We start from the raw sequence: 17378 nt of genomic DNA on the forward strand, positions 1-17378 counted from the left end.
ATGCGCAGCCTTTCTCAAGAAAACCAAGGGTGCCTGGAGGAGCATCTTTCCAGGCAGGCTTCAGGGACACAATTGCTGGCCCTGTTCAGAGCAGAGAAAGATCACAATCCCAGTATTCACCAAGACACAGAAAATAAAGAGGACTCTCAGGCTGTGACTGGTGTCAAGGTAAGATGATCTTCACAAGACTCACTGTCTTAGGCAGGGTAAGGGTTAATCTGCAAAGAATATAGAGCCAGTAGACAGTTTTATCACAGTAGACTATTAGTGATTTATCAAGAATATTTTTGGAATAATTTACAGGGAACCTAAAAATTTGAAAACTACCTGGTGTCCAGTTTTCTTCATCCTAAACAGCTGTTTCACCATTGCTTTTTTGTTTGTGTTTTTGTTTAGTAGTTTGTGGTTGTTTGTTTATTTGTTATGGTTTTCGTGCTTAAGACTGGAACCTTGGCTTCAGGCATGCTAAGCAGGTATTCAATCACTGAGCTACCTTCCCATAGTTTTGGCTGTTTGTTTTTAGGTGATATTTTTTTTAATAGAAAATCTGCATACTTAGCTTTTTTAGCTATTGCCATTAGTTCTTAAATATTTTCCTCTGATATAAATATTATATGCTAGGTAATTGTAAAAGAAAAATATAGACTTCTTTCCAAAAACATTGCTACAAAATAAGGATAAACTTTTATAGGAATATGATATTAAAGACCTAAAAGGTGCTGTTTTTAAATGTATAGCTTCCTAAAGTGAGTTTCCCAAGTGTGAGTCTCTGCCATTTGTCAATTTTACTTTCCAGAGTAACATTTCTCCTATTCAGTGTTGTATGTTTCTTGGCAGAATGTAAAGTGTAAGACAGTAAATCCTCTTAACTATTAATAGAAGTATCTCTTAAAAGGTTACTGGTATGGAGAGGAATGGGCTTGTATCCGTGTTAAAGAAATAATTGGCAGATCTCAAAAATAAATGATGCAAAACCAGACCACAGAAAACCTGTCCGAGTTAGCTACTTAGCTTTGGAAACTGCAGGTGTCCCACCACCATGGCTTGTCTCCTGATAATGATCGCTGTACGGCAGACTCTGCATTCAATTCTCTAGGCCTGCCCTTTGATGTCATTTCAACTAATTGGCCCAAGCAGAAGATGGGTTAAAAGAAAATGAAAATAAATTTATTGTGAGTCTTTTTTCTGTAGAAATAATTTTAATTATCTGATGTATCTAATTATCTGAGTGAGCAGATCATGAATTTCTGCCACTCCAATCATTGTTGCCAACTAAGTACAGGGTTTTATCTGATTAGCTGCTCATTCTTAAAGCTCTCAGAGTTTCAGTGTGTAGCTAAAACTGCTCTCAAACTCAAAATCCTCCTGCCTTAATCTCCTGAGTCCTGTAGTTTAAAATGTGTACCACATAACCAGCTGAGTATTAAATTGAAACTAAAATGAAAGATGTCATGGTTAGGAGTCCTTTATTTATTTTTAACATTTTAATTATCAATTCCCCTTAATTCCTCCCAGGTCCACACCCAGCTCCAGTTTTGTGTCTTCTTTTTTCTCTATTTAATAACCCATTAACTAGTGGATCTTTATTAGCAAGTATCTAAAAGTAAATAATATTCAAAAGAGATTTCTTCAAGCTAAAAATTGCACAACAGTCATAAAAAATAGACAACAAAAGTGTGTGTGCATTGTGTGTGTGTGTGTGTGTGTGTTTCCTTGTGTATTCAGGGAGATTAGCTATAGGACTTACCTGATATGAAAACCATCAAGTGCTCAAAGTTTGTTATATAAATGGTGTAGTATTAGCACAATGTATGTATATCCTCCTATACATTTAAAATAATATCTAGATTATTTATGATAAAATAATTTAATATACTTACTAAATCATTATAATATATTAAATTAATACAATTTATAATTAAAATAAAATATTATTCAAATATTTATTAGTCTAAATTATTTAGAAAACTGTACATGTTCAGTATAGATGTGATTTAATATATATTATTTATAGAATACATATGTATGTAATTCTTAGCGTATGCCTGTTTGAATCCAAGTATGCAGATCTGGAGGATATGTAACCCTTAAATAAAGAAAGCCAACTGTGTATGCAGTTGGATATGTGTACAACTTTATATAACTGTATAATACAGATATATATTTCATATGTGTGTGTGCTATTAAGGTTTTAGATGTGTGATGGAAATGCTTTATATAGAATCACATGAAAATGTCCAGGAATTTAAGAATAACCAAGATAACTTCAGACAGCATTCTAGAACCATTGCATTCTGTTGGTTCTGGGTAGTCCAATCTGCCATCTTGACCTTGACTTGTTACCACAAATAAGCAGTTTCCAGCCTGAACAGCAGCCACTGAGAATAGCAGGCAGTGGTCCAGTTTGGATGCTACTGTCCCTTTAGCCCCATTTTGTCTTTAAAGAAAACTTTTCATATAACATTGGAATGTACAAATGATACTTGTCTCTATGTAGACAAGTATCAAATGATACTTGTCTCTATGTAGGCAAGTAAAAGTTTGGTGATGCTCAATTAATTGGATTCTACAAATCAATGAACTGTTGTTATGTGCAAAACCTTGGACTAACTGTTACAAATCAAAAAAGAAGTAGAGAAAAACAGGCTACCTCTTTCCTGTTGATTTAGGAGCACTGCCACATTATTAGCATTGCTCAAGACTAATATAGAATACATATGTGATTACATTCTTTCAAATCAGTAAGGAGGTAAAACTATGAAGGATAGGCTATTGTCTGTCTTAGGGCTTTATAGCTATGAAGAGACACCATCACCACAACTTTTATAAAGGAAAACATTTAACTGGGGCTGGTTTACAGTTTCAGAGGTTTAGTCCATTATCATCATGGAAAGATGCATGGTGGCAGGCAGGTAGTCATGATTCTGGAGAAAGAGCAAAGAGTTCAACATCTTGATCTGTAGGCAGCAGAAGGAGACTGTGAGCCATACTGGGTATAACTTGAGCATATGAGACCTTAAAATCTGCCTCCACAGTGACTCACCTTTTCTGACAAGGCCACACTCAGTCCAACATGGCCACATCTTCTAATTGTGCCACTCCCTATGGACATATAGGGGTCATTTATTTCAAGCCACCACACCATCAATCAGGGTAAAAAGAAAGAGATAGAAAGAGAAAAAGAAAGAAGAAAGAGAAAGAAAGGAGAAGTACGTATTAAAATGTAGATAAGTAATCTAAACATTGATAGAAAGGCAAGAAAAACTTGTACAGAAAGAAAAAGAGATAAAATGTGGCTCTATGCCAAGGGATCAGCGACAAATCCCTTGAAAATTCTTCAAGCTCACCTGCATACCTGAGAAAGACTGATCAAAATGGACCACAAATAACTATATAGAAAACTGCAACACACTTGGAAGAATACACAGATGACAAAAACAGTTTATCTAAAGATGACAGATAAACACAGAAAAAGGTATCCAACAGCATCAGCAACAGACAATGCAAATTAAACCACAGTGGAATGAAATTACTGTATACACAGCAGAACTACTAAAATGGAAAAAAATAACTGTAAAAATATTAGTAAACAAAAAGAACAACCAAAAACTCCATAAGGAATCAAACTATTAACAGTTTATAAAAACAAAACAAAAACACCAAACCTACAATGCATGGAATTCAGTGTACATACAGTTATAATGAACTTTTCTTACCTGAAATGATGGTGCTCCCTCCAAGAGTCAAAGTTCACCTAACAAAACCCCCAGTATCCGATATGACACATTTTCTTTTAAGTTATTGGTCAGGAATGTGTAAAAGGCTCCCAAAACATACAGTCTATTCCTGTTGCCCTTGCTTACCCTTACCCTCAGCAGAGTAAGCTAAGTCCCTATTGCTGGAGACATCATGCACTTCAAAACTGGGGATCAGAAACCCCTGAGCTAGGAGTGATCTAGATACAACCTACCTAAGGACTAGTTTTCATTGTACCAGAAGGAGCCACGAAAGGTTCCAAAGGAGGGAAGTAACCAACAGTACTACCCAGCTATGACACCTATGAACCACATCTACAATTATTGTGCACAGTAACCCTATGGGTACAAGAGTGGCATACATACCTTGACAGTAACCAACAACTCTCTAATTGCAGCTAAGATCTACTCAACAAGAGGATACCATAACTGATACTGGAAATCTAGTTAACTGCTAAGTACAAGTGAAGTCATGGATGTTGAAGGAAAATCTACAACCACTAATTTATTAAACAAACATAATCCTTAACAACAATCTATAAACTTTTGTGTTTGCACACTCACAGATAAGTGTAGTCTCTCCACTCCCTATCAGAGAAATTTCTCATTGCAAAATATGGAGAGCATTACAGAAGAAGCATAACCAATCAAAGTGCAGAGTTCTGGAACCCAATCTTAGTGATACAAAACACTCCTGCACCTAAGGCTCAGGGAATATTTTGGAAGAGAAGGTGAACAGATTGTAAGGGCATTTGCTGTGAGATTGTATCTCTTAGTAATATTAATAGGTTCCTCCATAAAGTCTCATCAACATAATTGCCCAAATGTGAGCTGAACAAGGATATCATCTTAGTCTCCTGGGAGTCATAGCCACTATGCCTCAAGATCTCCATGCCAAGATCCGGGTCAGAAACTTGTATCTCCCAGCCTCAAGATCAGGATCACAGGTGATCCTTCCAATTCTGGATTGTAGTTCATTCCAGATATAGTCAAGTTGACAACCAGGAATAGTTATTACAGATACTAATGAACATGTCAGATTGAACAGAGAAAAGTCCATGTGTTGATTGCTGTTGATATGCAGGTGAAGGAAGGTGTAATATAAGATTGAAGTCTATGATTGGGCAATGAAAAAAGAAGGAGGGGCCAAGAATTTCAAAGAGAGAGGACAAGGGACAGACAGACAGACAGACAGAGAACAGAGAAGATGGAGGAAAAGGTTGAACCTGATCCACATGGTTTGAAATAGCCACAGGTAGCTATGAATATTATAGAAGAGCACAGAATAATATAGGACAATTTGTCCAATCTAGGTGGGCAGCTTTTATCAATATCAATTGGTTCCGAGTTTATTGTGTGGGTGTTTTGTGAGTTGAGAATTTATTGATATAAATCTGACTGATAATTTACAAACATCAAGAGTGTTGATTTTACTGGGTAATGGGGGATTTTTGACAGCTAGCCACAGGGAGCAGATGGTTGGGAAGATACAAGCAGAACTAAGAGGAAATAGGGAAGGTGGCTTGCAGCTCCCAATAGGGGAGGGGAAACTGCATTGCTAAAGTGTAGCTGGCAATTATGTGGCCTCACCCTATGTAAAGAACTATAAGTAAATGAGGAAAGCTGGGGGTGAGAGAGGTGGTCTTCCTCAGGGAAGAGCACACCAAGTAGTTATCCAGTGCCAAATGGTCAGGCCTAAAAACATAAATACACGTAACATTATGGAGACTCAAGGAGTTACATTTACTGGCATATATAGCTTGATCGTGCTAGCCCTTTTAGTCCTGGGAATACTTTTATTCCTATCCATTGTGTTAAAGCTTTTCTTTAACAACATCAACATGTTGGCAGCCAAAGTACATGGCTTGAACCTGAAAATGGACCCCCAGACAGAGTTACTAATTTAACAGGCTGGCAAGCCAAGGACGGGTAAGATTATGCACAGAGCCTTACCAACCTAAGACAGAAATGCATTGCTTTTGATAATGCATATTCCATGATGGATAAGGAAGGCATTCTTGTCAGAACGACCTAAGACAGGCTCAGTCTTGTTAACAAAATAAAAAGGGGGGAGAGGTGGAGAGCCTTTGGGGCTGTTTGGCAAGAATCTGACATGGGCCAAAGACAAGGAAATGGGCTGCTTGGCAGGAATGTGACATTGGCCAAGGTCAAGGAAGGAATCTGACATTAAGCTAGAACGAAGAAGTAATTTCAGGTAAGAATCTAAATCTTAGTCTAGAACAAAGAAGTAATCTCAGCCAGGAATCTAAATATTAGGCTAGAACAAAGAAGTAATTTCAGACAGGAATCTAAATATTAGGCGAAAACAAGGAAGTAGGCTTCAGACATGGAAATGACCTTGGGCTAGGACAGGGAAGCTGGCTCAGATACTTTGATCATCCTGATAAGCCCTTAGAAACAGTGATCACAGGAGTATTCATGTAATTGGGTTTAATGCCTTGCTTTTTCTTTGACTATTTGTGTTTATTGTCTTGCTTGTTCCTTGACTATTTGCATCTATTGTATTGCTAGACCCTCAACCTAGAACTGACCTCAATACATGCATGTAATCAAAATGGTATAAAAGCATAAAGGAGGAGGGAGGATGGGATGGGGGTTCTAGGGAGGGGAATGGGGAAAGGGGATGACATCTGTATTGTAAATAAATAAAATATCCAGTAAAGATTTTTTAAAGGAGTTACATTTAGGACTCTCTCTATATATATATTTATATATATTTATACATATACATACATACATATGTGATCCTTTGAACCGGAATGTCCTCCATTGGGTCATATATTTGAATGCTTGGTTCCAAGTTAGTAGAAGATTTGGGGAGGATTATGAGGTGTGGCCTTGTTGAATATAGTGTGTCACTGAGGGTGTGCTTTGAAGTTTCAAAGCCAACACCAGGCTCTGTATCTTTCTGCCTATGGATCAGAATCTAAAGCTCGTAGCTATCTATCCCTCTAGCACAATGCTGGTCTGCTTCCCACCATGATTATCATGGACTAAACCTGTAAGCAAGCCTCCAGCCGAATTATTAAAGATACCTTGTTTATAGTGTCTCTTCACAGCAATAGAAAAACAACTAAGGTAATATACAAATATAGATGTATGCAATAACAATTAGTGAAAAAAGAGTCATGAATATGAAGATCAGGGTGGGGTATATGGAAGGGCTTGGAGAGAAGAAAGGGGATGGAGACGTATAGTAATTAGATTATAATCTCAACAAAGCATAATAGCTAGAATAGCTAAAACGTAACACTACCTAATGCTGGCAATAATGCAGAGAAACCTAGTCTTATTTACATTGCTGTGAGGACATGAAATGGTACAGCCAATCTAGAAAGATTAGCATTCCCCCCCATGCACCTTCACTATTAGGCATATATTCCAGAGAGATGGAAAACTGCGTTCATACCTATCTCGTACAATTCTACAGCAGCTTTATTTGTAATATTCCAAAAATCCTTCAAAAATGAATGCAGTACATCAGGACATCACGTCTTAGAATATTGGAAGCAGCCAGAAGGAAGCAATTTTTATTTCTAAACCTCTAAGCAACGGTTTATTACACAAAGGTTGTTACATAATCAGAGAGTTCTCTTCTTAGTACACAATCATTCTCTCCACAGAAAGGTGACTTTTGAACTTCTCTTCTGGTGACACAAAAGTAGTAGCAATGTCTCAGTGACTTAAGCTGAAAGCAGGACACTGGGATATGGCCCTTGCACCCAGTATCAGGAATGCACAAATGCTTTATTTAAAAATACAAAATACATTATCTGTAGAAATGGGCCACGACAGAAAACCATTATATACTGCCAATAGAAACCAGTAGCTGATAGTTATAGTGATGAGCCAGCCAGCCTCCTTTTCAGTCATTTTCTTCAAGTGATTTCTCTGAAGTCATCAATGAGGAACCTGCCTTGAGCTTCCCTTCACAGTTCACTGAGAAGGGCAAAGCTCTATTCTAGGAACTAGAATATGCCACCACCCATACCTTCCACCAATTGTACCGTTCTCTTCTGTAGGAATTTATGTCACTACAATTTCTGCTGTAGTTAACAAGGAAGCCACCCCAGCAGCATCCATTAAAGCATCTCTTACAACCTTTGTTGAATCAATGATTCCTCTTTCCATCATGTTCACAAAATCTCCAAGGATAGCATCATAACCAGCATCTGTGGAACTTTGCAGAATTTCCTCAACAACTGCATTCTTAACAATAGTCATTGCAGGAATTTAGACTGCTCTTTGAATAATTTCTATCCTAATTTTTATCTTTAATTCAGGCTTTAATGAATCCAAGACTGGAATCCACGAAAGCAGTAGTACACACACACACACACACACACACACACACACACACACACTATAGCAGTGCCTTCTTCAACAACTGCTCTTGTAGCATTGAGAGTATCCATAACTTTCTTTCTTCTCATTCACTTCAACATCACTTGATCCCCCCAAACTTCAGCACAACTGCCCCATTTGAAGCTTTCATCAGTCACTCATTCAGCTTTTTCTTTTCATACTCACTAGTTGTGATGTATGATTGTTTGGTGATTTATTGGATATGGTTTTCAATTCAAGTTTGTCACCTTTGCTTTCAAAACCATGGAATTACCTTTGGAGATAATTACTCCTAAGTCATAAGTTTGAAAATATTTTAGGTTTAGATTTCACCCCTCTTCCTTAAATACAGCACCACCAGTAGGAACAACCATGTCTTTACTCTGGTTCTTCCTATTGCCCCAAACCCTGGACTGTTAGCTGTTATAACCTGAACACCAACTATTAGCCTATTTAAATCTACTGTACTTAGAGTATCTGGGCTTCTGGAGAGCAGTTGGAATTTAAAAACCAAGTGCAATGGACTGAACAGTAGATATTTTCTTTTCTTTGAACATAACATAGGCATCTTGGAATTCGCATTTTGACCTTCCCATGTATTAATGAATTATCAGGAATACACCCTCTATCAAATTTTATTCCTTCAATAATTTCTAATTCATCATTTGGGAATTTTTCCATCCTTCGCTGTGAAGATACCTGTTCTTCCAACCATATTCATTGCATCACAAATGATGTTTCCAATGTCTTTGTCTCCATTTGCTGAAATCATAGCAACCTGAACGATTTCTTCAGGGATTATTACATGTTTAGAACCTTTTTTAAGTTTGACAATTACAGCATCAAGAGCCAACATCACATCTCTCCAGATTTCCATTGGATTAGAACCTTTGCTGACCTTCTCAAAGCCCTCCTTTGCAATAGACCATGACAGAACAATAGCAATGGTGGTGCCATCCCCAGCCTCTTCATTTGTGTTATAGGCAACATCGTGAACAAGCTTAGCTCTGATATTTTCATATGTATTCTTTAAATCAATTGACTTTGCAACAGTGACATCATCTTTTGGTACTATGAGACTATCCTAATTCTGTTCATTAATCACTATTCTTTCCTTTCAGTAACAGCTACAACATTGGCTGAAAGGTCTACTCTTTGAAAAATTAAGGCTCAGGCATCAGCACCAAATATCTTTGGCACAGGGCTGCATGAGATGAGGAGCTAGTCCCCAGGGCACTGGGTCAAAGGGTGTTTGGTAGTGGACATATTTCTGTGAGGCTGCAATGCGAGTGCATGAGGCTACCAGTGGCAAGTGATGGTAGAAAGCAAGTGTTGATTACAACTCTTATAGATCTCAAGCCAACAGTTAGCGACAAGAAACTAATCCTCAAAGATCATACTGTATCATGTCATTTACATACCATTCTTGAAATAGTGGTGGAGAATAGTTAGTTGTTGCCCAACATTAAAAATGAAGGGAAAGTGGTGGGTATAGCTAGAAAGAGGTGAATGGTTAAGTAGGAACCTTGCAGTGGCACATCTTGATTGTAGTGGCTGGTCCACAATCTAGGCATGTAATAAAACCTCACATAGCTACATGCATACATTTGTGAACATACAAGTGCATGCAATATGTGGGAAATCTGAATGACCACTATGAATTATGTCAGTGATGATCTCCTGGTTTTGATATTGGACTGTAGTTATGCAATCTTCATAGGGCTAAACTCAGTGTCCACAATGCACTATTTTCCGTTTAGCAATTTCCTGTGAATTTATACTGATTGCAGAATAAATGTTTAAAAATTGCACAGGCAGGTTAGATTGGTGTTGCTGACATGCTAATTGCTCATATTTATTATCGTGGCACTTCTGGTTGTTCCTTTCATTTGGATCCTTGCCCAGCTTCATTACTTCAGTAGATTGAAGCTGTCAGACCAGATTCAGACGTAAAAACAAGTTTGGAAATACTGCTGGCTCCATATGGGATGTTGCAAATAAGGTGAGCGATGACATGAATCTGGGTTTCCTGACAATATCTATGCTAAACTAATAGTTGCCAAAAAGCAATTCAGAAAATAGACTGTGGCTGGGAAGATGGATCATTGAGTAAAAGGACTTGATATGAAAGCACAAAGCCTTGCATTTGAATCTCTAGCATATACATAAAAGTGGAACATGTTTCCATGTGCCTGTGATGTCATCATTAGATGGCAAAGGTAAGCAAATTCCAGGAACTCACTGGCTAGACAGCCTAGCTGAAATAGATGAGCTTTCTGTTCAGTGATAGACCTATCTCAAGGGAATGAAATAGAGAGTAATTGATATCCTCCTCTGACCTCTACCTCACAGGTACCCTTACTACAAAATGAATACTCTTCCAGTGTATAGACATACTTCCTCATATTCTGATCTCCATCAAATTTTTTTCTTCATTAGTATTTTTGCTTCCTTTCATGACAAGATATATTAAAGGGGTGTGGGGCGAGATATATCCTGCGTCAGCAATCTTCCAAAATAGGAGACATGAGAGAGACATCATTACAGATATTCTAGCGAGACTTCAGTATCTAATATTGATGTCTATTTTAAATGTATTCTTTCCCAGTAACAAATGTCAGGGATGTGACAGGAAAACTGTTTCTCTAACATATTTTCTCCACACTCCAGTACCAATCCCTTTCCAGGACTGCAGTCTGTCTTACAGCAATGTGTGATTCTTTGAACAGCTGATTGATAAAACACCTATTTTGAGATTTTAAGCAGTGAGTGGAGAAAAATAAATTTTTTTTCACTAAAACCATAGTGCTTTGTGTAGGGAAAATACTGAAGAAAGATGAAGCCTGATGATCCTGTGCCCTCTCTCTACTTTGCAAGATGCTCATTTTCTAAGCAGCCTCAGCCAGAAGCCAAGTTACAACTCTGCCTGGCTCATCCTTCAGAAATGAGCTGTCGCATATATGAAGTCATAAAAAAAATTTTAAAGTGGATGCTTTGGGGCGTTAGGAAATGGGAGATGGGGCAGAGACCACACTGTATCTTCCACACATTACTTCTCCCCAGATCAAGATCCAACCTCAGTGGGTGCTTTTTGGCACACAGCTCTGAGCATCACGCCAGTGCAATAATGGCTTCCAGGAGCCAGAGCCACTTCAGCTGTTTTCTAAAGTTAAGGGGGGGGGGGGAAGAGTAGCAAATGGCAACACCACATGGAAGCTCACTAAAGTCTGATTACTTGAGAAGACCTTTTATTAATCACCTAAAAGCTTGTATAATAAGCATCCTCTTGATATAAACTGCAGCAAAGAAGTAAGACTACATGGAGAGTAATCTTTGAAAGTACAAAGACTGGATTTTTTATTCAGGTCTAGGTTGGGTTCAATTCCCTGAGTCTTGGTTTTATCATCTATAAAGTTAAGGCAATAGGAACACCCACATGTAAATTTTAGTATGTTGTTTTGAAAAAGAATCAAATGACGTATATATGTCAAAATGTTAGAGTTGGGGTGTGGCTGGATTGCATAATGCTTGCCTTGCATGTCCATGGCCCTGGATTAAATTGCTAGCATTGGAGGGAAAACAACATAGTAAACTTTAAAGATGGAGGCTCTTCAAATGGGATATTTTAATGTATGTAAATAACCTACATCTATATGTCCAGGTTCCCATGAATTCCCAGGAACCCATGGAAGCTGCTGTGTGTGGTTTGTGGCTCTCATGCCTAGTAGGCATATAGTAGGAACCCAATCAATGTTGATTGAACAATATACTAATAGGTTAAAAAAATGTTTTCCTGCTTCATCACCATCATAAGACACAGCTTTGTTGTTTCTTGACTTCTTCAAATAAAAATTGTTAAAAATCTTTTTTTGTACACTCATGTGCCCTAGAAGAAGTTGATGTAAGTTATGAATCCTGAGTGGCTCTCAAGATGTGTCATTTCAAAACAGTGTAGTCCCCAACTTCACCAACAAAAACAACCTTTTCAAAATGCTAAGCAAAGCAGTCTAATTTAGTCACATCCAACTCAAAGAAATCAAGGACTGCTTACAAATTTTTCTAGTAGCCGGGCCAGAAGAGGAAGAAAACCAGAGAATAGCAAGCCTCTGCATGGCCACAAAATTCACTTAATTAAAAACAACTGGAAAAGCTACAAAGCCCAGAAAATCTTTCTGAGCCCTGTTGCAAATTGCCTACTTTTCAAACAATGTCTTCCCTTGTCCTTGCCATCTTGTTTGTTGATTTTCTGGATCCACCAAACTAAGCAGGATGATCAGGCCTGAGATCATGGGGACACAGAAATGTTCCCTTTGCCATCAGGACTTTTATGAATACCCATCATGATAAACCTTTGACTTGTGAGGCTTGCTCATGCCACTGTGAAAGCAAACATGTCTGTGCTATCCATTCAAATCTCTGATATGCTACAATTGAGAAAAAGATAAAATACTTTAAAATGCTTTTTTAAAATTACAGACATGATGGGGGATGCCTATAATCCAAGTGCTCTTGATGCTGAGGCAGAAGACAGTGAGTAGGACTCCAGTCTGGGTTATATGGTGAGACTGACTCAGATGCTCTAATTCTAAATAAGAAGCTCTTCACTTTTGACCTTTCCCTTTTTATTTTTTGTCTGTCTATCTGTCTCTCTGTCTCTGTCTCGTGTGTATGTGTGTTTGTGTGTGTGTCTGTGTGTGTATGTGAGTATTCAAACAGAGGTCTAGTAAGATGGCTCAATTCATGAGTACTTGCTATACAAACATGAAAACCTGAGCTTGCATCCCATCTCCCATGTAAAGAAAAGACAAACTAGGCCCTCTTGGACCATTAGTGTAATCATAGCACTGAGGAAGTGGAGACAGGAGGATCCTTAGGACTCACTGGTCAATCAATATAGCCAATTGATAAATTCCAGATTCAGTGAGAAATTCTGTCTCAAAAATAAGGTAGAGAATTAATTGTGGAGGGAATTCAACGCATACCCACAAACACATAGAAGTATCAAACTTTTTTTTATCATAATGGAACCTTATCTGCACATTATTCTGACCAACACCTATCAACTCCATATAATATCATTTCTAAGTTCAATCAGTTAATGAACATTCAATACATAAATACATAGTTTGTGCTGCTATTATTTAAGTTTTTAAGACAAGAGGCTTAATTAGGCAAAATCCTGGCCCTATCAGAGCTTACAGAGATCAAACACACAGCCGTAAATGCTGTGATAAGAGAAAGCCCAGCAGACAGCTAACCAGTTGAGGAGCACGTCCCTAAAGGAAATAACCTAAGCTGAGCCTTGAAGAACAAATAAGAACTAGCCCAGAGAATGAGGAAGAGGGGAAGATTGAAAAAGGTCCAGGAGCGGGAATGAATGACATACTACAAAAACATGTATTCCACAAAGTAGGAAAGCCTAAAAGAATTCTTGATATATGTATGTATGTGTGTGTACACACACACATACACACACACACACACACACACACACATACACATACATATACATATATACACATCCTACCAAGTTAAGTCATGATGGAATTAAAACTTTAAATAGATGCATAACCTTTAGTCAAATAGAACTGGTAATTTAAATTTTCCCAACCATAAAAATTCAGTGTCAGGTGAATTCAGTGAAGAGTTATACAATATCTTCAAAGAACTAAACCAATACTCTTCAAATTATTTCACAAAGGAGAAAATTATATAGTTTCCTAATTTTTTTTTACAAAGTCACTATTACTCTGATACCAAAACTATAGAAAGACACAACAACAAGAAAAAAGAATATCCTTTATGAACATAGATGCAAGCATTCCCAATAAAATGTTTGCAAACCAAATCCAAGAACACATTAGAGTGATTATCTACCATAATCAAGCAGGGTTCATCTCAGGAATGCAAGGATAGTTCAGCATAAGTAAATCAATAAACTTAACTTACCACATAAACAAACTGAAAGATAAAACCACATGATCATTACATTAGATGTATAAAAGGTTTTTCATAAAAGTTAACATCCATCCTTTCATGATAAAATTCCTAGAGAGAACGGAATACAAGGGACATACCTCAACATAATAAAGGCAATTTACAGCAACCTCATAGCCAACATCAACCTAAATAGAGAGAAACTCAAAGAATTTACACTAAAATCAAGAACAAGACAAAGATGTCTATTCTCTCCGTACTTTAAAGCAGTATTTGCAGTCATAACTTAAGCAATAAGATAACTGAAGTAGATCAAAGGGATACAAACAGAAAAGGAAGAAGTCTTAAGTATCTTTATTTGCAGATATGATTTTATTCATAAAAGACTCTTAAAACTATGCTAGGAAACATGTAAGCACTTTTAGCTAAGTATCAGGATACAAAATTAACATACAAAAATCAGTAGCCTTCTTACACAAAGGACAAACATACTGAGAAAGAAATAAAGCAAACAGTACCTTTCACAGTAGCCTCAAAAACAAAACAAACACACACACACACAAAAAAAAAAACCTTAGGAAACCTCTAATCAAATGAAAGACTTGTATAACTAAAAACATTAGGATATTGAAAAAGAAATCGAAGAAGACAACATAAGATAGAAAGATTCCCCCATGCTTGTAGATTGGTGCAATTAATACAGTGGAAAAGACCATCCTATCAAAAACAATATGCAGATTTAATACAATCCCTATCAAATCTAAACATAATTTTTCACAGAAATTAAAAGTAAAAATCTTCAATTTCATGTGAAAACAGAAAAAATACACAGGATAGCTAAAGTTATCCTGAATAATAAAAGAATTGCTGGAGGTATCACCACCTCAGAGTTCAACTTCTATTACAGAGCAATAGTAATAAAAACAGTATGGTATTGCCATTAAAATAGGCATGTTGATTAATGGACTTGTGTTAAAGACCCAGACATAATACCACACACCAATGATCTCTTGATTTTTGACAAAGAAGCCACAACAAAGACAGCATCTTTAACAAATGGTGTTCTTCAAATTGGATAATTACATGTAGAAGAATGAAAATAGAACCATATTTATCACCTCGCACAAAACTCAACTCTGAATGAAACAAGGACCTCAACGTGAGACCAGGTACCTGAATATGATAAAATAGAAGCTGGAGAGTAGGCTCCGCCTCAATGGCACAGGAAAGAACTTTCTGAACTGGACCAACAATTAATATCCAAAAATCTCCTGTGTAACAATGGACACCATCGTTGTTGGTGGGAGAGTGGATGGGTACAGCCACTGTGGAAAGCAGTGTGGAAGTTCCTCAGGAAACTGAGAATCATTCTACCTCAAGATTCAGTTATGCTACTCTTTGGCCTATACACAAAGGATCCTACATGCTATTCTAGAGACACTTGCTCACCACATTCCTTGCTGCCCTATTTATAATAGCCAGACATTGGAAACAGCCCAGGTCCTTCAACAGATAAATGGGTATGAAATGTGATACATTTGTACAATGAAATATTAATCAGCCATTAAGAAAAAAATGAATTTTTGAAATTTGCAGGTAAATGGATTGAACTAGGAAAAAAAATCATCCTATGTGAGGTAACCCAGACCTCAAAACACAAATATTGCATGTTTTCTTTTATGATAACTTTTAAGTTTTTGGTATGTGCTATAATCCATATAACCACAGAGACTAGGTACCTAATAAGGGACCATCCTCCCAAGGAAGGATAAATACAATTTAGTATTATAGAAAGATAAAGGAGAAACTAGGAATATTAAGTGGGAAGGGTGATGGGAGAGAAGGGTAAAGGAGGGAAGGGGTGGGTGGAGGGACAACTAACACTAAAGGTCACTTGAAAAACCTTTTAGTTTTAGATGTACACATAAGGTATCAGATGATAGGTTATTAAGAGACTGTTGTTATCACAGAGATAGGTCAATCTTCCCCAGGTGAGGGAGGTATAACCTTTACTATGTCTGTAGTGTTTGACAAATTCTTGGGCCTGGTTTCCCTAATATGAATTTATAGCAGAGAAATATATGAAGTCATACATATACATATACATCATATACACAGCATGCTTGTTCCGACCCTTTCTCTCAACCTCTCTCCTCTCTCCAGGAGCAAGGGCTTTCAATAATGTGTGTGTGCACATATGTGTATATGTCCATATATTTTTCTGAATATATAAATACAACTGTTCAGTCCATATAATGTTACTTGCATGCATATGCTTAAAAACGTCCAGAACAATAAGACCAATAGACATGCTTATGTGGAAGGGGGAAAGCTCAAGAGACCTCAAATCTAGACAGAACTATATACAGGACACTAAGAAAAGCTGAGAGTGGAAGAAATAGTCTTCCCCAGGATTTGTAAGTCCACTCTTGATTTCCCTTGAATTTTGCTATTACTGTAGCCTCTTTTATTCATTCCATAAATGAGAGAGAGAGAGAGAGAGAGAGAGAGAGAGAGAGAGAGAGAGAGAGAGAGATTAAGAACCTGTCCAGCTGTCCAGGTTACTAAGTTGGGGGGATGAGCTGGCAAATTGCTGCCATTATAATTACTGCGCCGTGTGAATTTATTGTTATTCAATTAGTTCTAATGTTGTGAAAATACTCAAACATATTTATCTATGTTTCCTGTATAAAGTAATCTCAACACCTCTTCACTTATTTCCAGCCCATTTAACACTTTGGATCAGGTCATGATCACCTCAAGAAATTATGACAACTGCCTCCTACCTGGTGTATTTTTCCCCAAGCACATCTGTCTCTACGTAACACCAGAGGAGAAGAGAGATCCTTCAAAAATACAGTCATGCTCATATTTCCTTCCTGATTAGGTGTATCAATGGCTCCTTTGTAGCTGGACATCCTTCAGGCTCTGTAGGCTGATGCAGTGTGCCTCTGCCTTCTTCACTTTCCCATCACATTCTCTGGAGGAATGGCTTTCAATACTGTTTTGTGCTGATGACACATTTATGCCTCCTTCCTCCCAGAGTTCTACTTTGAGCTTAAATCTCTCTTGGGGCAAACTTCTTGATATTTTTTTTTTTGAGTGACTCATAGGCATCTCTAAAACCTGTCTTTCTCAATTTTTTCATTTCGGCAAGACACCCAACTGTTCAAGAGAGGGTGGAAACTCTACAAATGAGCTTTAATTCCCATTGGCCAGCATGCTCATTTGATTCACCCAGAGTTCTACTAAGTCCACCTCAAAAAGTTGCACCAAATTGACTTTTTTGCATTTTACTACCCTCTCCTGCCTAGATCACTA

At 37.4% G+C, this 17378-nt stretch overlaps 1 protein-coding gene and 1 pseudogene across 1 annotated transcript in view; one reads left to right on the top strand and one right to left on the bottom strand.

Annotated features, from left to right (window-relative positions):
* The window catches only part of Rgs20 (regulator of G protein signaling 20), a 118451-nt gene continuing 101073 nt past the window's right edge, over positions 1 to 17378 (top strand). Inside the window, 2 exon segments of the mRNA XM_028773398.1 lie at positions 1 to 168; positions 10177 to 10189. Of these exon segments, the coding sequence (XP_028629231.1) occupies positions 1 to 168; positions 10177 to 10189 (181 nt within the window).
* On the bottom strand, positions 7745 to 10031 carry LOC114626056 (annotated as a pseudogene).

This window comes from Grammomys surdaster, unplaced genomic scaffold (assembly GCF_004785775.1).
Source record: "Grammomys surdaster isolate TR1022 unplaced genomic scaffold, NIH_TR_1.0 226, whole genome shotgun sequence".
Taxonomy (NCBI): Eukaryota; Metazoa; Chordata; class Mammalia; order Rodentia; family Muridae; genus Grammomys; species Grammomys surdaster.